Source organism: Necator americanus, chromosome II (assembly GCF_031761385.1).
Source record: "Necator americanus strain Aroian chromosome II, whole genome shotgun sequence".
Classification (NCBI taxonomy): Eukaryota; Metazoa; Nematoda; class Chromadorea; order Rhabditida; family Ancylostomatidae; genus Necator; species Necator americanus.
Genome location: NC_087372.1, coordinates 4,031,639 through 4,055,466, shown reverse-complemented (window position 1 = coordinate 4,055,466; position 23,828 = coordinate 4,031,639). Strand labels below are relative to the sequence as shown.

At 39.6% G+C, this 23,828-nt stretch overlaps 3 protein-coding genes across 3 annotated transcripts; 2 read left to right on the top strand and 1 right to left on the bottom strand.

Moving 5' to 3' along the window:
• Positions 1 to 3,550: 3,550 nt before the first annotated feature.
• On the top strand, positions 3,551 to 3,971 carry RB195_016817 (uncharacterized protein; the record flags this gene model as incomplete). The annotated part of the gene is made up of 2 exons (XM_064183526.1): positions 3,551 to 3,680; positions 3,751 to 3,971. The coding sequence occupies 2 exons, from the start codon at positions 3,551 to 3,553 to the stop codon at positions 3,969 to 3,971; spliced, it is 351 nt and encodes a 116-aa protein (XP_064039407.1).
• Positions 3,972 to 8,291: 4,320 nt separating this feature from the next.
• Positions 8,292 to 9,234, top strand: RB195_016816 (uncharacterized protein; the record flags this gene model as incomplete). The annotated part of the gene is made up of 2 exons (XM_013449859.2): positions 8,292 to 8,498; positions 8,590 to 9,234. The coding sequence occupies 2 exons, from the start codon at positions 8,292 to 8,294 to the stop codon at positions 9,232 to 9,234; spliced, it is 852 nt and encodes a 283-aa protein (XP_013305313.1).
• Positions 9,235 to 15,098: 5,864 nt separating this feature from the next.
• On the bottom strand, positions 15,099 to 21,840 carry RB195_016815 (uncharacterized protein; the record flags this gene model as incomplete). Its single annotated transcript, XM_013449861.2, has 12 exons — positions 15,099 to 15,329; positions 15,860 to 16,001; positions 16,063 to 16,166; positions 18,255 to 18,381; positions 18,438 to 18,565; positions 18,636 to 18,765; positions 18,871 to 19,001; positions 19,679 to 19,759; positions 20,053 to 20,207; positions 20,286 to 20,370; positions 20,429 to 20,495; positions 21,722 to 21,840. 12 exons carry the CDS (start codon positions 21,838 to 21,840, stop codon positions 15,099 to 15,101), a joined length of 1,500 nt encoding a protein of 499 aa, XP_013305315.2.
• Positions 21,841 to 23,828: the final 1,988 nt, after the last annotated feature.

Sequence of the window (23,828 nt, the reverse complement as noted above, 5' to 3'; positions counted from 1 at the left end):
GGGAGAGAACAGTCCAGGTGTATTCTTTGAGTTTTGAATTCATTTCTCTTTTTTTTTTTTCGTGATCGGTGCCAACTTGCTTCGACTAGTGTAGGACATACCGATCCATCTTTACCATTCCCAGCTTATGGGATTTGTTTCGTTAGTGCCTTGAACGGTCCAAACGGTGTTTTCCCTCCACCTCGTAGATTGAAACGTATCTGCTTTCATTACACACCGCCAATGTGAAATTCGGTAGATGACAGAATCGAAGAAACGCCAAGCTGTAGAGGAAACAAATTTGTTGAGATAATTTTGAAATATTGGCTTATCGCTTCAAACTTCAACTAAATATGGATACGTCGGATCAAAAAGCCGATCTAGCATTGCTGTCCATTATTATTTATTATTTATTATTTATTATTTATTATTCATTAGTATGTTTTGCGATCTTACTATTACAGAACATTATCTGCGGTTGTCTTATTGTAGTCTCATACTCGTTCTTATGTGAAAAATGCTTATGAAACGAGAGGAGTAGTGATTTCGCAGTAATTTTTATATTATTTAGTTTACTGTAGACCCTTTTTAGGAGGAATTTTATGTATTACAGTTTGATTTATTTCCTCAAACAGTAGGTTCATATTTGTGCTGGCTGCACTGAATTCCACATGGTTCTCGTTTTCTCTTTACCGGGAAAAATATTTAAGGACATCACTTTCCTTGAAAAAAAAAAAATTATACAAAAATACATATCACCAGTGAAATGCGAAAGACCAACCTAGATGATTGCTAGATGACTTTTCCAAAGTGTCTTGGAATTTTTGTCATGTCATGAAAAAAATTTGTAACGTGTACGTGGAGAACTAAGGATGAGGAGTAGGTCACTTTGTGGAGGAAAAAAATGACAAACGTTGAAAATTTCCTCATGTTTTCTTCTTTTTTTCTCAGACAACCTCGTGGAAATATTTTATTGCGTCAATGTTGATTACATCAACATGAACGGACGCTTGCAGCACTAAACCCTTTCCCTCTCTTGTCGCTATCTCTTAGAACATACTCCATTGGTAGACCTTGACCAACAGCACTTTCACCTGCAGAAATGAAAATCGGCCACGAGAAAGAACGAGACTATCATGATGATTCTATGAAATTAGCGATAAATTAAGGATCTATAAAGGGTCTCATAAAATGAATTAGTGAACGCAGTTCTCATCGTTTCGCTATTTATGTAGAGGTAAGAAGTAATAATTATTTTTACTCTTCATTTCGTATTGAAATTTTTCTCTAAATTCCTACTGTTTCATATCGGCTTAACCTATTTTCTTTTCTACCATTTTATTCTACATATTTTCATCACTGTTTTATGTCTCTTCAAAGGGTTCATAGGAGTCCAAGGAGTGTTTTTGAGCGCTCATTGGGTTCCGCCCTTAGGATCTAAGAATCTAAGAATCTGCGATGAACAGTTCGTATCCATAAATCATGAATGATCAGGCCATATGCCTAAATTCACCTTTGTACCAGGTCATTTCTGGGACCACTCCGCCGATTTCAACCTGGTTGCATTGTCAGAAAATTTCTTTAGAATATTGTCGTGATTAGTAGCGAAGTTTAAGTGTTTTAATGGTAATGAGGTTACTCTCCAAGTAACGGTTGCACTTAATCAAAAGACTTTCACGCAATGTTGATAATGTACACATGTAGACTCAGGAAAATCCCGAATACCGAGTCCTCCGCTTGCTCTAATCCCGTTCAGTGCAGTTTTTTTTCGTCTCATGTCTAAAAAAGTCTCATATCACCTGAGATTTGCCAGTGTTAACTTTAAAAAACGATTTTCAGGCTTCACTTCTATAGCTAATTCACACTGATTTTTATAATTAAACTCACACCATCTCTATATTTTTAACCCTTCGCACTCGGTTGTCGCCTCATGTGCGACTTTGAAAATATCTATATACTTTAAAACCACCGTCGCCGTAGCTTAACTTATTTCAGCACTTCCAGATTAAAAAAAAATGAAATTCTTTCTTGCGATTTTCTGCAATGCATTTTCACCTTTCTACTTTTTTTTACATCGTATATTACGGAAAGGAACAAAAAGAGACTGTGTCGTATCCTCAAACAGGCAAGAAAAGGGAAAACTACGCGAGACACGCGAGTTTTGTGACGATCGTCCTAAGAATCCTCGAAGTTGTTTGGTTGACTGCTTCCAAAAGTATCATAATTTTAGAAATTTTAAGAAATTATTTATTTGTTACTGTTTTATATATTTAAATAAGCTAGTGTTGATGTTTACAACAAATAAGTAGCATTGCAATAACTAAATTTTCTGACTTAGAAACAGGGATCAATCAGGATTTCCAACATTTGTAACGAACGAATCCTGAAGTTGCTGGTGTTCCATGTTTCGAAAAAAATCCTCTCTGCTTTGAAGTACGAATAAAACATCCTGAAGGAAAGACCGTTGACTAAGCTTTTTTATATTTTATGTCTTCATTATCATTTTTTTTGGATATATTGCCACCACTATAAATGTGCTTGCTTGGCTAGATTGCAGCGCAATGAGTTAAATATTGTTCACCATTTTAAAATATGTGGAGTTTTACTTTTTTAAATTTAGTAACTTTAATAATTACTTTATCTTTATCTTTTTCTAGTAATTACTACTTTATTTTTGTCTTATCATTTACTACTCTATTTTTGTCTAACGGTAAGGGAAAAGGCAAATCCCTTACCGTTATCAATCATAAGGAAGCTGAAAATTAATTTTTACTCGGATTCTGGTGATCGACATTATCTCAAAATCATCTCTTTTTTACCTATTCGGTCTGTTGTTGCTCTTGAAAATATTATGCACTCACAAATGTGCGCTGAGGACCAGATTATCGTTTTAAAACTATCTTAAAGGCTGCTGCCTCCATCTTGAAATAAATCCCGTAAATAAAGTACTTTTAATAACCACTGTGGATGGATGGATTCAGGAAGAAAAGCTTTCACCTACAATATTCTATGCGTTTTATGGCAAACGAACGTTTTAATAGTAGGTATACGAATGTGCATTTATCGTGATATTATCCAGAGAAAAGAAATATCCGATGGGAAAAAGTGCATCCATTGAACATTTCAGAATGAAACATGATCTGATATAGTTGCAAATGCGCCTATTTCACCTGTCACATTAGTGTAAAGTACAGGTTTTATAGAAATCCATGACTATTTAACTCCATGACTAGTAAGTGTACTGTAAAGTGAATTTGAAGAAAAAAAAACTGCTGAAAGCGAGTACGATTTCGTATTTAACGGGTATGTTTTATTCTTTATAATAATATAAACTTCTCTATCTCTTTTTTTTTACTCCTCTACTCGGAATATCTCTTGAAACGAGTATGATAGCTTATGAAGAGAGTTTTCATTGAAATAGAATTTTTTTTCCTCTCATAGGAAAAAAAATTGAAGGATTCCAATCTGTGACTGTCGGCTGTGATTGTAGTGATGATATGGCTTCGGTGAAATCTTCTCCAGATAGTAACCAGATCATAATTTTTTAAATAATGACCTATTTCTATCTCAAATGTCAGTTCATCTTGTCTTGTCAGTAATCATCGATAGCGACATCATCCAGACAAGCGAGAAAGTTCTCTCGTTTATGTTACGCGTACGATTACGGTCTTTGAAGGACGAAATCTTGAAATTACAACATGGTAATCGTCTGGCGTCGAGCCGTTTGATAACCTTGACGTTCCCTGTCATTTTATGTCGTTACGAACGAAGCTGAGGAGGACGATAATGGTGGACGATCACCGACGAAGCGTCTGAGCGCTGACCGCATCGACCGCAACTCGCATGAAAAACTCGCTGTGGCCGGCGGCGGCGGTGGTGGCGCGGAATCCATTGGGTTTGATGCCGGAAAACTGGAAATGCTTCGCCGTCGTCGTCCTCGTCGTCGTCATGAGAAACGATTCGATACGAGAAGCTGCCGCATAGATGGATGAACGGATGGGTACCCACAATCGGAATGCAAATAGTTGAGGGTGTGGCGATTCAGTTTAAATGGTCAGTGATCCCCTAAGCTGAATCAGTGGAAAAAGAACGAATGGCAAGGATAGAACACATTCACGATGAAAACTAAACCTACACCACGGATCTAATAAACAAAATAAGTAAACAAATTCGAAAAAATGGGAACTAACACTGATTGATTACCGATAATTTCACGGATAAAGTCTTGGAGCATTGCTTCTGGTCTATCCATACTCGTGTCAGATTTTATCGTTTAGTCCCCGTAACGATACGCGAAATTTATCCGATTCGCGTAGAATCGCTAGCAATTGAGTAGAACTATCGTCGCAGAAAAGAAATAAACACTCTCGGCATCAAACACTGCTAATTATAATGATCAACCCGTTGAATCACTAAAATTCCCATGAATTTCAATGGAACTAATTAGTTGAAATCTAAAATTCTTAGGAATGTATGGAAAAATATCTTGAGAAAAATACTCACTGTACGTAACTAAATGCTTTATTTCTTAATTGTGTTCATATGTTGTTCCTTTTATCGATTGCCTTTACATTGTAGTAGTAACAATATATCCAGAAAAAAAAGATAATGAAAATATAAAATCGCTTAGTTAACGAGTTTTTTCGTCAGATTCTTTTATTCATACTTTAAAGCAGCCAGTACTTTTTTTTTTGAAAAAAAGTAGCATATAAAAAGAGTGTAGCTAAGCATTAAATGAGTATGTATTAACGGGAGCGGGATCGTATTCCAGCCCAGATTCCAGTCATGATGCCTATTAGTAAGAATAATGCACAGCAGTAGTGTGAATCCGGTCAATGGTTCAAAACCGCCCGAGTGCCAACCAAACCTTTCATCCTGGGATCGATAAATTGCTACCAGAGTCGTCTGGAAGGACGAAAACACTGATCTGGTCATCCGCTGACCCTCGCAAGTCATTGTATAGGCCAACACGCGTTCCAAAACCTCAACGATTACGAAGTGCAGTAAAATGCGTTGGCGCATCCCAAGCGGATTGGTACCCCGGAAAATCTATCCCTTATCCTTCTAATGGTGTGGATCTACTGTAGTCGGTTCCGAATATGTTTAACCAGGTGGACGCGATGCGTTTTTGATTGAGGCAGTACAGTGGGAGAGAGTGTGTGCTAAGAAGAGAGTCAGAGAGCGCACGCTGCAGCAGACGTGTCGCTCAGGCTCAGTTGAACATATTCGACATCGACTATACTAACTATAGTTGGTTCAAAACGACCTGAAGCTCGGTGCATTTGCGTAGGCGACTGCGCTCGAAGCGACGCGATGGAGCGTAGCAGTAAAGGGAGGGGAGAGTCTTGTTGGCACCATCCCCGACTGTCCCACCTCGATCCGAACCGCTAGCTCCACACCAGGTCGCTTCGAGGGCAGCCGCCGACGCAACGATAGCGAGGTTCTAGTCGTTTCGACCCGACTGGAACGATTACTGAACGAGTGTCGAGATAAACAAATGTACTAAAAATCGTCAAATATCCAAGAGAAGACTAGCTGAATTTTTTAAAAACATTTCTCCCCAAATACTATACGCGATTTCCTTTCTCTTCATTGGATCGGGTAATCAATTACCTAATAGTTCCGGTCTATGATTATTCACATATATGATACATAGAGTGTAGAGTGCGAATCATATAATATAATTCAATTATATTATGTAAGAGTGAGAGAGAACACGTTTGAAGTGCAATTATTTGAAAGTAGCGCAAAAACAAAAAGCGATTCTTATTTTTGCTGATCACATTCCCGTTCAACAAATGATCAGGAAAATTCACACTTTTAGCTGAAGTAGATAATAAACTCTCCGAAATAAACAAATAAATAAATAGTTCTACATAAATATTCGTTAAATAGAGGGTTAAACGAACAGGAAGAACACTCCTCATACAGTAACCATGCTAATTTGTGGTCAAAAATGAAAAATTTTAACTTTTCTAGAGTTCAAGATAAGCTAAATAACTGAAAGCGGTCATCAGAAAAACCAGAGAAAAAAGTCAGAGAGAAAAAGAAAAATAATTTGCTCATCATAAACGCTAGATCATCATCATCATCATCATCATTCTTGAAAATTTTGAATAAACTGAAGAAGATCATTCATTCTTTTTCTTCTAATGCGACAAATCTACAACAGTGCTACTGTAAAGCTAACAATAAAGCTAATAATAAAATAATAAGTGTAGTAAACTAAAAATAAGAATAACGAATAATAATGTAAAGCTGAAGAAAAATAACTTCAGCAATAAAATGAAGTGAAACAGAAGTTTCCGCCGATTTACAACGCGACGACTGCAACGTCGCATCGCGGCGCATGCGGCGGCGGACGAGTTGATGCGGCGAATGCGGAACTTCGGCTGGAGAATGAAATTATGCCAACACGGTCAGCGACCGCGAAATGTAAAGAGTAATGAGCTGGCGGTTAAGAGGTTTTTTCCGACAAGTTAATCTATGAAAACCGCCAATGACCTTGTTTTCAGTTTGCAGACAACAACAACAACAACAATGATGATGTAAACAAATATCAGGTCTAGAATAGCTATGTATTTCCTGCAAGGATCGATCAATAATTATGACCTGATGCCGTTAATGTTGTACTATCAGTTGTGTGCTAACAAAAATTACATGGGCCACTTTTATTTGTTTATTATTTACTAGTTATTTTTATTAATTTTTATCATTAATTACTAATTACTAATTATTACTTATATTTTACTATTAATACTCTTATTTTAGACCTACAGAAACTTAGGGTGGTTCAGGAAAGTCACGAATAAAGCCTGAATAAAGAAAAAATGGGACCTTTAGGATAGTGTCGACTGTGGATGACGTCAAGGAAATATGGAAAATCCTTGGATAAAATCTACAGACGTGGATGTTTATAGGAATGTTTAGGATTGCCCAATGAAGTAAAAATAAAAATTTTCCATAATGTTTCCAACAATGACTCTTTGTTTCAGGTGTGGACTGGCGAATTTCAATTCTTATCTCATCAATTTGTGTGTCTTTGAGTTTCTGAGTGAGTTTTAAATCCATGATTGTCCCGTAAATGTCTCAAGTTCGCGTGTTTATCAAAAATGTTTAATATTTTCTTTGCTTCTCTTTCTCTCTTTTTCTCTCAAATTTTTATAGGTTTTAGGCAAAATCCTGTAGAGTACAGTAGGTCTTAAATCATGCAAATTAATCGAGTCCAAATGATTGAGGGTGCGATCGCAGAAAAACGAAAAATTCCCACCAAATAAAGGAAAAGGAGAGTAAAAAAAAAGTGTTTGGAAACACTTCGAAGAATAAAAACTATTTTAGACGTGTTTTTCAGCTTTTTAGCTCCTCCAGAGCGATTCTCTTGGAATTTGTTAGAGTCGTACCTATTCAGGTATGTGCCTACTCCTTGGTCTCTCTATAAATCCCTGGAATCCTGAATTTATTCTTTGGTTAGCGCTTTAACCATTAAATACTACCTATATACTTTACAAAAGTGCAACAAGGGAATAAAAAGTGATCCTCAATGATCAAATCCAAAAAAATTTGGGATCAGAGAATCTTTTTCTCTAATCTCTCTTCATTTAGCAAAGCAATGTCATTATTCTGTTGCGCTCTTGTCCTCTTTTTTTCCGGAAACCGTTTAAGATCGCCACGAACGCATTGAAAACGCAAACTTTCACACATATAAGAAATTTTGTGCGAACATAGGGAAAAAACCAGAAAACTGCAATGATAATCCGTTTGGGGTTTCAGCGAAATTCTCCTGAATGTCCTTCCAATACTCTAAATATTGATTAGAATCCTTAAACCATAAACCTCGCTACGAAATCTACTAATTATGCCATCCTCCATATTACTGATTTATTGGAGTTTTGTAGAGTAACATAGTGTGTATGGGTCTCTTTGAAAAGTGTACTATATCGTAGTTGTCTAACCATATGCTACGCGACGGCGCAGGCGGGAGGGATCTCGTTGGCGCGAGTGGGCGTCGACGGTCAGCTCAGCGCGCAGAAAAAATGACTACGTCACTCGTGATTCGTATAAAAGGTGGCTTCTTTCCCACAAAGAACCATACACAACAATCTCAATCGCTTCTTCTTTTCATCACTACTTATCCTATCCAAAGCCTATCTCATCTGATCTCTTCTCGAAAATAAATCCGATCCAATCATTCCGGATAGCTTCATGAAAAGATGTTAATAGTACAGTTCGGATTGGGATTTTTTTCTCTGTAGTCGTGATTACCCGCTAAATTCTTTTATTCACACCTTTCTAACACCTCCACCTTGTTTTAGATGGAGGACAAGCTCAAGCTCGTCGAAGCCGAGTCGGTAAAGAAGTTCGCCTTCTTCGGCGTTGCCGTCTCAACTGTAGCCACATTAACAGCTATTGTGGCTGTACCAATGCTCTGCATGTACATGCAGAACGTACAGTCCGGTCTACAGGACGAGATCAACTTCTGCCGTACTCGTGCCGAGGGTCTGCGCGGCGAGTACACTAAGGTGAGTCCTACCGCTCCTCTTTATTAGTATTTTATTTTTCTTTTTTCCTTCCAACTTCATCACTCTCCCATTTTATTCCTGTCCCATTCAGATCGAGTCGTTCCGCAAAGTTGAAGCTCGTGAAAAGAGGCAAACATACCAATGTTGCTCTTGTGGAATGGGACCTGCTGGACCAGTAGGAAATCCTGGCCAAGACGGAGCCCCAGGAAACGACGGACGACCTGGAGCCCCAGGAGCCCCTGGACCCGATGCCCCCAACGACCATATTATTCCTCGTCCCGAGGACTTCTGCTTCGAATGCCCACCAGGACCCGCTGGTACCCCAGGTCAACCCGGACCCAAGGGACCTCCCGGAAACGCAGGAGCACCCGGAGAACAAGGACCCAATGGACGACCAGGATCTCCAGGAGCTCCTGGACCCCAAGGACCTCCCGGACCCAACGGAAACGATGGTCAACCAGGACAGCCTGGAGCACCAGGACAAGTCCGCACCGTTCCCTCACCACCTGGACCCCCAGGACAGCCCGGAGACCCAGGACCACAAGGACCACCTGGACCCGACGGACGCCCTGGAAATCCTGGAACATCTGGATCACCTGGAGCACAAGGAGACCCAGGACAGGATGGACCTCCTGGAAATCCTGGAGCACCTGGACAGCCCGGAGCACCTGGAAAAGACGGACTCAAGGGATCTTGCGATCACTGCCCACCACCTCGTACTGCGCCCGGATATTAAACGGGTGTTGAATTCTCCTCAAACGATCATTTGCATATCTGACCTCTTTGTGCGATTTAATTTATTTACTTTACTACCTGTCATTTTCTCATGTGGATGTAGATACAACAAAAAGTAAAAATACTATTTTCAACTATTTTTTTTACATGGATATTTGGAATTTCTGCAAAAACGAATTCCTCTCTAGAGAAGAATGTACTGTAACACTATAATCTTGGTCTTTAAGCAAGTGAAGGTGCTAGAAATGCGCTGAGTTCCTGCTAACCGTATTTGGTGAGTTTGAAAAATGTTCTCTGAAACTCAAGATCGTATAGAACTAGTCCTGCGAAATTTTAAAAATCAATAACGGCTTTTAGAAACCAAATTAATGTTGTGGATGCCAGAAAAGTTCTTGGCGCTTCCTCTAACATAAGTAGTCCATAATAACGAGTTGTCCATAAATCTAATACCAATTCTTATTCGCAACAACGTTCGTAGCTTGCCCTCCTCGCCTCCATTCTCATTCTCTCATCATCCGTTTGTTTCCTGCTTAACTGCGCTTAGATGATTTGAAGTTTTCCGGACTTTCTATCGCCATTAACATATAATCACCACCATCACCACCACCTCGGCGGCGCGAATCTTATCTCAATACGAACAATTTCCGGATAAAGACACTAGTGAGCTGATAGCAAAATCCTTCTCGAATATGACGAGAAAAAAACAGCGGGTTCATCCTAATGTACTTGGGCTAACTTTTCTTTTAGAAAAAAAATTTGAAATAGTCTTGATTGATTTGCCTGAGGTGTAGCCAAGATTGGTATTTATCTTCTTTATTCCTAAGGTTATAAAGAATTCCTTAAAGTGTTATACCCTTCACCAAAGCCTGTAAGAATCATGACCATCTGTGAACGATCCTTACAAACGCCTCATCATCCTCCAGAAAGCATTTAGACATTTTTTGCCTACAAAATAGCCAACATATCGGCTAGTGTTTACCTAATTTGTTGAAATTTTGTAACGTAACAGATCACCAAGTACCATAACTATGAATCAAAAGGGTTTTTCTTTATAGGACCCAATAGATCAAAACCGTAGAATTTCAAAATATATGTTACATAATCTAGGTTGAAGATTGTCACGGCCTTTCATTTATTAGCTCATCATAACCTGCTGTTTTTAAAATATATACAAGTATTCGGTTGTTAGTATGCGCAGAAATATGAGCTTGTAGGATCTCTGGACGAATATAACGAGTAGGAGACTGTGAGCCACCAGATAAGCAAGTCAACACGGTTTTCCTTTAAATCCACGGAGAAAGGAGAGTATTAAATGTATCTACGAAAAGGTTAAAGTTATCCATCTAAAGTAGCTCGTTTAAAGATAAACTAATGCACTTTCCTGAGAATTTTAAGCTGTGGATAAGGAGCATATGCGCAACAGGTTACTGGACAAATAATTTTTTGAAAATAATATGTAGCCGGCATCGGATGTGGCGCAGTCTGCAAGAGGTTCAGATATGACTTCACAACTTTCTATGATTCGGAACCACCCTAATTCCAACCTAGCCTTTCATCACTCCAGAGTTGATATATATTGGTACCAGACTTGTCTGGAAGGATAAAAACACTCAACTTGATAGAACACATCGGCTAACCCGCGTAGGTCAATGTAGACATGCGTTCATAAAATCCTCAGAGTTTCCGAACTGCACTCGCAAACTCATTAGCACATCCCCAGCGGATTGGAATGCAACAGACTCTATGCCTTGTACTACGATGAAAAACTTGAGATCATCACCTCTGCGCCCGGCGGATCCACAGTCAGTGTTTCCGAAGTGGGACTATGTGAAACTATTGCTAAATTCCGCTGCTAGGCTCGAAACCAAAACTTTGACTCCTTCAGGGTTGTAGTTCCCAATACCAGTTTCGTTTTTCAAATTCGTTACGAAAAAATTCCTGGAATCTGTGTTTAACACTACAAAGTTCACTACTACGTGAGATGAGCGATGGTATTCCGTTGTAATCAGACGATCTAGTGACCTTCAGCATTATGTGAAATAATATTGTCGAAAGTACGAAATGTGTACTTGTTAAGACGTCGAAAAATCTATTACTCAGTGAAAATAAGACACACACACACAAGTAAACTAGTTGATCGTACTGCAGTAAAATGTCATATTAGGGGAAGGAGCAGAAGATTTTCTTTAAAAGAATTTTAATTTTGGAAAAACTAAGCTTTGATATTATGTACACGTCCTATGTTATACTCCAAATAATTTATTTATTGTAATTACTGAGTTGTGCCGAGAAATTCTCTGTACTTTTAAAGGATAAAGGATAAAGTTGCTGGCGTTAATCAATCCGCTTGGGATACGCCCCCATGTTCACTTCAATTCAAGGATCGTTTGAGGCTCACGAACGTGTAACTGACCTATACAATGACTTGCGGTGGCTAGCCGATGTGTCAAGTCAGTATATTTATCCTCCTAGACAAGTCTGGTACCAATTTATCGACCCCGAAGGGATGAGAGGCTTGGTGAGCACTAGGGCGAATTCGAACCTCCGATCGATCGTGCCGGAAGCAGAACCCTTAACCGACTGCGCTACACCCGTCTATGTACTTCTAAACATCTTGAAATTAACATGGACCCAAATAGATGTGAATTAATGCACGAATTCTGCGCCTAAAAGCATCACTCCACAAATCTGGGGTGGTACGGATTTCCTGTGGAGTATTCGTGTACGGGATCGTAGATTATTGAGAGAAGGGTGATTCCGTCCATTTCTTCCTAATTGCCGTACGAAACGGCCCGGAAGATAGGCTTTAAGCGCTCCGGCGCACTATTTTCCACAAGGAGTTCGATTGGAGCGCGCCAGCCATGTGCACGAGCGCATCTTCCGGGCCGTTTTTTTTACGGCAATTAGGAGGAAGTAGACGGAATCACACTCCAGTCTCCATAATCTACGATCCCGTATACGAATACTCCACCTGAAATCCGTACCACCTCAGATTCGTGGTATGCTGTCTTTAACTTTCTAGTTACCAATACTCTACGAGTAAAACAACATGAGACGTAAGATTTTATTGTAAAAGAGCCTTGAAAGTTGCCCGGTAAACGACTAGCACATATATAATGCGTGCACAGATCTCCCTTTTGAAAAACTGAAAAGTATAAGATGAAGTGAAAACAAATGGAACTACAGCAGCCGAAATGTTAAATGAATGATATGACCAGTTTCTACAGACCTTCTATACAAATAAATTAAATAAGTCATAAATTTTTAGCTAACAAATGCGAAATTTCGTTTTTGTTATAATCAAAATAGCCAACAATTTGCAGAAACGAACTAATGCGTCACTGGATCCGGCGAGCAATTAGTTCTTGATTCTATGACGTCGTACTGTTGTACTTTTACTGACGATATCCTACGTATCAAACGGAAATTTAAATACATCACCCCACGAAACTGGAGTGGCACGGGTTTCAGATGGGTTATGCATATACGGGGTCGTAGATTGTGGGGGAACTTCAACTTCAGTTCACTTCAATTCAGGGATCGTTTGAGGTTTACGAGCGTGTATCTGGCCGATACAATAACTTGCGATGGCTAGTCGATGTGTCAAGTCAGTGTTTTTTTCTTCCCAGACAGGTCTGGTACCACTTCATCGACCCCGGAGGCATGAAAGGCATGGTGGAACTAGGGCGGATTCGAACCTCCGATCGATCGTGCAGGAAGATAGAACAGAGTAGAAACCATTAGCTGTATTTACACCAGTGTTGCACCATTTTTTTACACCACACCACTGACAGCAAATCTTCACCTTATGAGGAGCGTTTGGTGGTTGTCCCGCAAAATCACATCAAGATTTGAATACCAATTTGTTATCAGCTAAGGGATATTCACGTTTCCGATTCGTTTTAGCATTCTTTGCATGGAATTTCTTTGTCTCCAGGGATTTTCGAACAAACCTTTTAGATTCGCCCGCCACGATTTGGACTCTGCTTTCAAAATTGGCTCCGCCGTGTTTTCTTGTTGTCCTCGAAAATTCTGTGGCCATCTAAGCGTGTCGATTCCCGTGACCAATCCTTTCCATGGGTGTTCATGTTTGGTGAGAATATGTAGCGATCCAGACGTTCCACCTACATATTCATCGCTATAGCTCCATAGTGCAAGAAATCAAGTAGATTACATCGGATTTCAAGCAGTCGGTGGGAATGAATGCAAGATTGATTCTAACAAGGATATGCTATCAAATGTTTCTCGAGTGACAATATTAGAAACTTTAAGCTTTCTAAGAATCAGTTTTATCAGTTAGTACAGGTTAGTAAACTTGACCTCCTTGAGATGTGCGCTACAATCACACTCAGCTAATAGTTTCAGCTTATGTTGGCCTGTAGTATAAAAATTCATTCATTCCGCATGAGATCCAGGTACCATATACCATAAGATTCGGCTCATAGGGGAATTGTATGGTGTTGAATGTATTTGCAGGGGAAATGTTAAGAGGTTTACCGTTAGCCCCACCACAGTGGTTTCCAGACCAGTGAGAACGTGAAGGGGATTAGGATGAGGTGATCGTGAGTCAGTCACGGACTATGAGGTATTTATAGTCATCGAGTCCCTGAATACTACAAATACAGAAGGAAATCTATATGTGTACCCAACTCTAACTCTTTCTTCTTTTCTCTGCCAAATTTATTGTTATTGTACTTAAAGGCATCATCCCACGAATCTGAGGTGGTACGGATTTCAGGTGGAGTATTCGTATGCGGGATCGTAGATTAAGGAGAGTCCTCCTCACTATTTTCTACAAGGAGTTCGATTGGAGCGCGTCAGCCCTGTGCGGAGCCGCATCTTCCGGGCCGTTTGTTACGGTAATTAGGAAGAAGTGGACGGAATCACACCGTTCCCCATAATCTACGATTCCGTATACGAATACTCCACCTGAAATCCGTACCACCTCAGATTCGTGGAGTGATGCCGTTAAATTCAGCCAACATTTCTTCTGTTACAGTTCAGAACGTTATTTCTGCTAATCTTTTTTTTTTACTTTGTCCACCATTTTCTTCCCGATAACGCCGTCTAACCCTATTAAGCAGAAGATAACAAAAACAGTGACATTTTTCAATGATTCCAAAGAAAATTGAGTTGTTATGGAACCTGCAGCGAAAACAAAAGTTGCTTTAGAAGCGACAAACACTTGAATTTGCAGGAGAAAAAATTCATTCTAAAAGTGATAGGAGATATGTGTGGATCGGATCGATAAACTACTGTACAACAACAGAGAATGAGAAGCGTTTTTTTCTCACCAAAATGGCTTCGTTGTTTCAAATTGTACCGTACAATTAAACGACTAAAAATATGCTATATGAAAAGAAAACACGGAACAGATCAATAAAAATCGATCGTCAGTTATTTCATGAATTAATCTCATGAAAGTCATTTAGCTAAAATTTACTGCTAAGAATCAATCCCATTAAAACTCTAATTCACCAGTATAAAATAAAATGAACAATATGACGAAGAAGAACCTCTCCATGTCTTAACCAACGTTGGTTAATTCGGGGATGGATACCAGTAAAAACGTACAAATCACATATGTCAACATAGGAAAATGTAGGGGAAAAAATCCATAGAAAAAAAATCACATCTCCGCATCTGGCAGAATGTAAAAATGTCTAAGAAAAGAACAGTCATAAGTGTACATTAAAACTGTGAAATGATGATCTATCCACATGGGATCTCGTCGGCCGAATACGTTGCGCATTTGTTGATTGCGCAAAAACAGCAGTAAGACACCCCCCATCGAAAACCTCCACCGCTCCCGCTCACTCGTTATTTCAGCTGCACAAAGTGTGTGTATCGATCGGTGTACATCGCTCATTGCACAACTGAATTCGATGATTGTGTCGCAAAAATTTGATAGCCGCTTCGAACTCGTTGCGTGCAGTCTTCATCCTTAAGCGGTGACTTTTTTGCTTTCTTCAGCATCTCTTCGATAATTCCTTCAATCTCTTTTCCTTTTGATTCAGGTAGGTACAAGTAGACGAAGATGAGCGATAGAAAAGATGGAATTGTGAAGAGTCCCACGAAAATGATAGCACCGAATTTCTGAAAGTAAACAAAGTCTCAATTCCTAAAATTTCTAAGGGTCATAATTAAATACAGCATACCACGAATCTGAGGTGGTACGGATTTCAGGTGGAGTATCCGCATACGAGGTCGTAGATTATGGAGACTGGGGTGGTTCCGCTCATCTCCCCCTGAATCACTCTAAGCATCCGGCCCCTGAATGCTGTTTTTTTACGATGCCTTCTATTGCAGCGCACGCACCACCTTTGCACGCGTAGCGTCCCTTACAGCCTATCGGGGCAGTCCGAATTGATTTTCGACGAATCGCAGGGCGGAGGCGGGGCAAGTGGTGGAGCGTTGCAATAAATGACGTCGTACAAAACAGCATTCTGAAGGCGGCTGTTTGCAGTGATACAGGGAGAGATGAGGAGATACCTCCTTCTCCACAATCTACGACCCCGTATACGGATACCCCACCTGAAAATCGCACCACCTCAGATTCGTGGTATGCTGAACGTAGAGAATAATAAAACTGATTATGAATGACGTAAGAAAAAATAGATAAGAACCTGGAAGAGGAAGATCGCCAGAAAATCCGTGGCTGCTATGAATACGTTGTTAGCGCCGAAACACAATGAAAACACTAACGATTTGTGTTTCAACGGCACAAGCTCCGGTGCTACGAACCAAGAGACTGGTCCAAGTACCATACTGAATATAACACCTATTAGTGAATTTTCATCTCTTCATTCTCTACATTCTGGAAACATACCCAAATGATATACAATATAATACTGCCGATGCGATACATGCGTATTTTATATAAGGATGTGTGTATGCTAGCATTGAAAATACTGCGAATAACAGCAAAAAGATCTAAATAAAAGATGTTTGCCTTATTTTCGCCAGAGAAGTATATAAAATATAGCGTATTTTTACTGTAGATTCATTAAATCCGTTTAAATCACTATCACTGTAGCCTAGGGCGGGTGTAGTGTAGCGGCTAGAGGTTCCGCTTCCTGCACGATCGATCGGAGGTTCGAATTTGCACTAGTGCTCACCAAGGCTTTCATCCTTCCGGGGTCAATAAATTGGTACCAGACTTGTCCGGAAGGATAAGAGCACTGACTTGACACATCGGCTAGCCACCGCAAGGCATTGTATGGTCCAGTTACACGTTCGTGAACCTCAAACGATTCTCAGGTACAAGAGGTACACACTAGGGTTGATACAGAGGACCATGAGGACTGGTTCCACTAAATCTTTTCTCTGACAGTGGGACGTCTTTAAATCACTGCTGTTCATCTTTTAGTGTGTTCCGAACATTTGAAATATGACGTTTCTGTATTTGGTTTCTTTAATTGAGCCGAAACTATGATCCTTTTTTTCGTGGCTGATGTTTCGGCAATTTTACCTTCTTCAGTGCCTGAAATGGTGAAACCGAACCTAATTTCGCTCTGAAGAAGGCGATATTGACGAAACGTTAGCCATAAATAAACGATTATAACAAGCTCGTGTCCGCTCCAATTAAAGAAAGCAAATACTTAAACATCACCATGTCGAGGTTTACTGGAAGTCGTACATGGAGACTTCCTCGCAACAAATTATGACCGTTTACGATGTTTATGTTCTTGTCTACTCTCTGTATCCGATAGTATTGCAAGAAGGCGGCTCGACTGTTGGCCATCTTGTTGTTTTTGGCATACATCGCAGATGATCGGTATTTGTGAAACCTTTCTTGGTTTATCCAATAAAGTTGAACCATTAAACCACTCGCTACACTTCTATTGGGTTGAACACCCAAATGTCGTGAGCTCACACGCACACAACGCAGTTTCCACTGACTGCCTTTTCTATGTCCTTCCCACACCCTATACCTTACATCTGCTCAGCCTAGGTACAGTAGCACACATTTTAGGTCCCACAACGCACACTCGTGTAAGTATAAGCTCTAGTGAACTACCGCAAAAGTACGGTGTCAGTTTTGATGGATCACCTTGACGAATTTTATTCCTTTTGCTATCTCTGTCTCTTTAATGGACTTTGTTAACGGCATTCTGGATGTGACGGGTGGCTAAACTCCACTTCATCAGTGCACTGTGAGGAGAAAGTAGGTCCCCTATTCAGGAAGCAGCTCCCAGTAAAAAAAAAAACAATGCACTGGATTGTGTCAGAAAATCAGGCAAAGATGTAAGTAAGACAAATTACTAAATGAGAAAAATAATCTATTAAGAGAGAGGGGAGAGAGAAGGGAGGTACGGGGGGTGGGGCTTATGGCGGTGGTCCTGCTTGGATTAAATGCAAGCAGACATTTGAGCATACCCTCAGGGCACGTACGAGCTGTACAACTTGCACAGCTTTATAGGAGAAGTTTCCCAGCAATACAGGATCGTCCTATCGTCCAGCACTCTTCTAGATCCCACCCAAATAGGTCAACTACATGGAGAAAGTGTGGAATCTTTGGTAACAATTTGTTGTTGTTAAGCTGAACTGCCGGACATTGTCGCCCTGATGGTAGTCGGGTCAGCCAATGCCGATAGGCAGTTTAGGCAAGATTCCAATTCTCTGAGGTTACGGAATAGTTTGAATCTGTGCGGCCTCTTGCTGCAAATCAGGAAGGTTGGGATGGAGTTTAAGGACGACACGTCTTGACGACGAATATGCGAGCAACCGCGTCAGACGATGGTACCAGTCCGCCGATAAAGTTAAGTAAGGATCAAGAAGCCGCTCGAAGGGGAAGAAATGTAGGAGGAGTATGAGGAAAAGGTGATGATCCTAGAAGAGGCACCGGTGGGCGCTTGAAAGGTGGCGTAGAGCCCAATTTCACCATACTTACCTTTTAAACAGCAAAACTAGACTACTAAAAACTTAACTATGAGCTTTATGAGGTAGAAGACAAGGTAAGACTCCCTTTCGGTAAAGCAACGCATAAATAACTTCTTAAAATAAAATCTCTACACATACGTTACTTAGGATTCCCGAGAAAATAACGAGGAATCGTCGAGGATACTTGTCAACGAATGTCGCACCAATAACGGACGAGATCGTAAAAACAACCATCAATACAGCAGACATTAGTTCTGCTAGAAAACTAGAAAAAAAACAATAAAAATAAAACAATAATTGAGAAAATATACGCAGACGTACGGATGAATGTTGGAATCCTTGAAAAAGGAAGTGGATGAAGTTAACATAGGGTAAAATGACCAAGTCAGAAATAACACCGAACTGGCTAAATACACAGCTTGTCTGAGATTCCATGTACTAAAGATTTCCTGAAGTCGAGTAGTGTGTTAGAGAATTTTTTTTTCTGATAAATTATTCCGAACTCCGCCAAATAATTACCTTCAAGGACGACCGTTCCTGATTTATTTCTTGTAATTTCTCACGTTCATAATCATCCAGTAGACGTTCGTTCTCCTTTTCTTTTCCACGAAAGAATTCCAGAGAACGTAAAGCTTTCTCACGATCACCTCTGTGGAAAAATCAATAGTTATAATAGAAATGAATAAGAAATTGTAGTGAGTCTAATTATTGTTTAAATTAGAGATCTACACTTAACAACATTTGAGATCAATACCTCATAATCATTAGGAACTTTGGTGTTTCCGGGATAAACATTAAAAAGACCAGGGACAAAGTGAGTGGGACAAGCGGTACTAGCATAAGAATATCGAGTGCTGATCCAAGCACAGCTCTCATTCCGAGAACCTACAAAAAAATAAATTATGATTTGTATTTTATAATTTAACAGAACAAATCTGATTTTATGCTTACTTACACCAAGATTGAACACACGGGTACCGTAACACTTATAACAACGTTCTTAAAGGGATCATCCCACGAATCTGAGGTGGTACGGATTTCAGGTGGAGTATTTCTATATTTCATATATATACTCAAATATATGTCATATTATATTATATTCATATATATTTATATGTACTATTTTTATATTTTTATATTATATTAATTTTTTATTATTATTTATTTTTATTTATTTCTTCATTTATTTTTTTATATTACATATATATATATATATATATATATATATATATATATATTACATATGTTATATTCATATTCATACATTCAAATATTGATTATATATCTCGCCCATTTTTTCCTAAAAAACGGTCCAAAAGATACGGTTTCGAGCGTTCCGGGGCTATTTTCTACAACGAGTTCGATTGGAGCGCGCCAGCCTCGCTCCGCATTTTCTGGGCCCTTTTTTGCGGCGATTAGGAAGAAATGGACGGAATCACTCGCCTCTCCATAATCTACGATCCCGTACACGAATACTCCACTTGAAATCCGCACCACCTCAGATTCCTGGGGTGATGCCTTTAAACTTTAGGGGCTAAGGTAGCTCACTACTAAAAACCTACCATCCCAAGCACAACCATTGCACCGTATCCAATTTCACACAGGAATGATGCCATACCACGAATAGAAAGTGGAGAAACTTCCTGAAATTATTATTATTATTATTATTTTCCCGGAATTATAACTGGAGTAATTTCTTCTCTAACTACTTCAGTGAGAAAAATAGGATGTGCATCTACGTGATTCAGGAAAACTAACGGCACTGCTTGAAAATCAACTTGATCGCGGTGATTGATACTCGTAAGATGTCATTATTTGGTTATTTTCTTCACACTTTCAAATTCTCTCGTTTCGGAATTTCTCTTTCAAACGGAAAAGAATGAAAAATCAATAAAGTAAGAAAAAAAAACATACTGAGAAAATTATAACAACGAACCTGCAAATATAGTAAAAGACAAGCATCAGCCAATGGACTACAAAATGCAGTCATTGATCTACCCAAGATAAATATTTCAGGTAAATGAAATAGAACCGATAGATACTGTACGATAGCAGCTACAATAGCTACAACAACAGCAACTATGTATCCAACTAAAATCAGAATTGATAACAGATCAACGAATAGCGAACGAATACGGGTCCTACGATGAACTTAACTTAAAAACTTACTCTTTCTTCCAAATTTGTCAGTTACATACGGAGTGCATGCTGCTCCAATTACCATCACAATAAACCAGCAGTTGATCACAACACCCTGAGGAAACGTTTCGCCGTAAAAAAAATACGAATATTTTGCTATCAAAATTGCTCACCTTCACCAAAGCAACACCATCGTCTGTGATGTTTTGTCCACGAATATGATAAGAATCTCGAATATATCTGAATAGAGTTTCTACTAGAATTATGGATGTTCACTAGGATGATTTGGTGCAATAGTTGCTTGGTTCTTTCCTTCTTTTGGGTGAAACTTAATTATTTTTAATTATTTAATTATTTTTCAACGATTTGCGCACAACAATGTGAGTCCAGGGAATATATTAAGAATGTTCGGATGGAAATGCGGTTCTCGTCGTAGTCCTCAGCAGGAAATTTTTCGGAAAGATCCCGCGATAGTGTGTAGTGTTCTTTTTTCATCATCGCCTTTGTCGTGTTTATTTTCCTTTTTTCGCTTACTAAAATTCATTTTTGAAAAAAAAAATTGGAAAAAAAATTCGGTGAAATTTCTGCCTTAGAAAATGATGAAAAAACGTCGTGTGCGCGAACTTGCTTTAATCCTCGGATGTTCCAACTCCGAACACCTTCACTCACTTTGAAAGACCGATCGTTGAGGTAAACGGTCGCGTAGCAGCTGAGTGACGCGAACAACTTGCCCGCATATTGTGAAAAGATGAAGATGTGAAGATTGAGGAAATGGGATGGACGGTAGTGTCGCATCCGCCATACACTCCGGACCTTGCGCTTTTGGGTTACTACGTTCTCGACGCAATACGCGTTGGTAGAAAAGAAGTTCAACAACGTCGATAAAGTGCGCTGCTGGACGGTCAAAAGCTGTGACTCTCACTCAAAGGTTCAGCTCTGCAGTGAGGGCATCCACTCTCTACGTGGAGGTCAATACAGTGTTGCTGGTAGTTGTGTAGAATGTTAGTACTGACGTAAACATGACTTTATTCCACGGAATCACGGAATTTGCGATTTCTTGCAGGCTAGAAATCGAATTATCCGTCATACCATTAAAGGCATCACTCCACGAATCTGAGGTGGTACGGATTTCAGGCGGAGTATTCATATACGGGATCGTAAAGTATGGAAAGAAGGGTGATTCCGTCAATTTCTTTCTAATTTCCCTAATGAACGGCCCGGAAGATACGGCTTGGAGCGTTCCGGCGCGCTATTTTCCACAATGAGTTCGATTGGAGCGCGCCAGCCGTGTGCACGCGCCGCATCTTCCGGCCCGTTTTTTACTGCAATTATGGGGAGAAATGGACGGAATCACCTTCTTCCCCATAATCTACGAGGCATGACCCACCTGAAACCCGTACCGCCTCAGATTCGTGAGGTGATGTCATTAAAGCAAATAAAGTACTTTTCGAAGAAAAAACACTCACTTTTCAACTGATGTGACGGCGGTGTTCACTGTTGCATTTGTGTACCCGGATGGAAAGTTGGTTATTAATGATAGTACTGTACAGATTACAATAAGACTAAGGTTTGAACGTTTGGCCATATCTGAAAAGAAAACTGCTTGTAGGAATTCTATGAGAAAAATTTGCTCCTCCTTCAGCAATTTCCCGAACCCAAATCAACGCGTTCTTATGAAAGTAATGAAAAAGAGGCAGGTGGAAATCTGTACAACAATTTAAAGACAGACAGACGATTAATTTCCCCAAGGAATGAGTGACGGGAGGATGGAGGTGTCTTTATAGTAGGTCTAAAGTTCAGAACGGAATCGATGAATGCTACCAGGTACAGTAGTTTCAGAGAAAAAAAAAGAACAAAGAAAAAAAAAAGAAAAGGAAGGAACAAACAAGGACTAATGTATCTACACATAAACTAAGATATTTGTATAAAAAAAGAATTCCATAAGAAATATTTTGTTGACTTCTAATGCCATTGTTGTGGTTTTCAACGACATGAAAACCGGCGTCGCGTTCCGTTCTCGGTTATATTCTGCCGGAACTACCACTTTTTCGATTCGATGTCTCCCTTACTCGAAGACAGACACTGGTAAGGGAATGGTCTTGGATTACCCGTCCCTTTCACCAGAGCTTGACGACCGATTCTACTGGGAAATTATTGCATCTCTGCTTCATCATTTCCAGATATTTCCAGCTTTTTAGCTATAATTCCCAAATCCCTTATCTTAGGAGTCTAGAAGTCTCTCCACAGCAAAAATTATAATTTTCCCTGGAATAAGTTTCTAGAGCGGAGACAAATTTTAATCATGTATCACATTTAGTAGAAATCGTTTGAAGCATCATCGTTTTCAACGAAAACGCTTTTTTTTTTTGGTGTTTTTGGCCTGGTTTTTGATAATTCCCAAGACATGTTCTTAAATTTTCTACAAAATTTTCAACGACAGACCCATAGACAGTAAATGTGGCCTGAACCAACGGTGATTCACACTTGAGAGGATATATTAAAACCATCCAAGAAATACATTTAACGAAACTCCTGGATCCACATCTTTTCTAAACAAGTTGACTTCAACTGCTCAAATAAAACACATTTGCGAACGTCACTACTTTTGAAAATCATTTCTTTGCATCACAGTGGCAGCTGACGAGTGAAAAAAGAGCAAAATGAAAGAATTTGTTCTGTTGATGCGAAAAATCATTGATCGGTACTAACAACTGGTCTGACACCCTTCGTTTCATGGCACGTACGATTAAGGATTCAGTAGGATGCTGGCAATCTTGAAGGAAAAAAAAACAACGTAGGCTGATGACGTCGGAAAAAAGAATGCATTGTAGCGTAAGAAATTTGTTTCAGCAAGAAAAAAATTTAGACCGAATTACTTCCAAAATATCTGTTATAAACAATGTTCACATCCTAACATAAGTCTCGACGACTCCACAATATATAAGATATGGCGGGGAATCAGACCAAAAACAAAAACATATAAAAATTCATAAGGAATATATAAAAATATATAAAATAAATATAAGTATTACTTCACACAGAAATAAAACTGGGTGGGTTAAAAAGTTATGAATTCACAGGGGGCCAATCCACTCGGGACGCGCCAACGCGTTTCACTGCAATTCGTAATCGTTGAGGTTCTGGAACGTGTGTTAGCCTTCACAATGATTTCCGGGGTCCAGCCGACAATGAAATCAATGCTTTTATCCTCCCAGACAAATCTGGTGCCAATTTATCGACCCCAGAGGGAAGAAAGGCTTGGTCGGCACTAGTGCGTTTTCGAACCATCGACCGTGTGGCTACAACCGACTTCTAACCGACTGCGCGCAGCCGGGTGAAATACTTAGATAAATAGTAGTTGCAGGTTCGTTTCACACGAAGCCCTTAAGCCTCAAAAATTAAGTAAAAATGATCAGAATCATTTCTTCTCCTGCTACAGAAAAAAAGAAATGGAATGGACTAGACGTTTTCATGCGAAGAGTGATGCCTCAAGCTGCAAAAAGACTCAGTTCACCAAATAGGCTGTAGAGGTTCTTCCTGGATGAAACAGTACCGCAGAAGCTACCAGAGCTA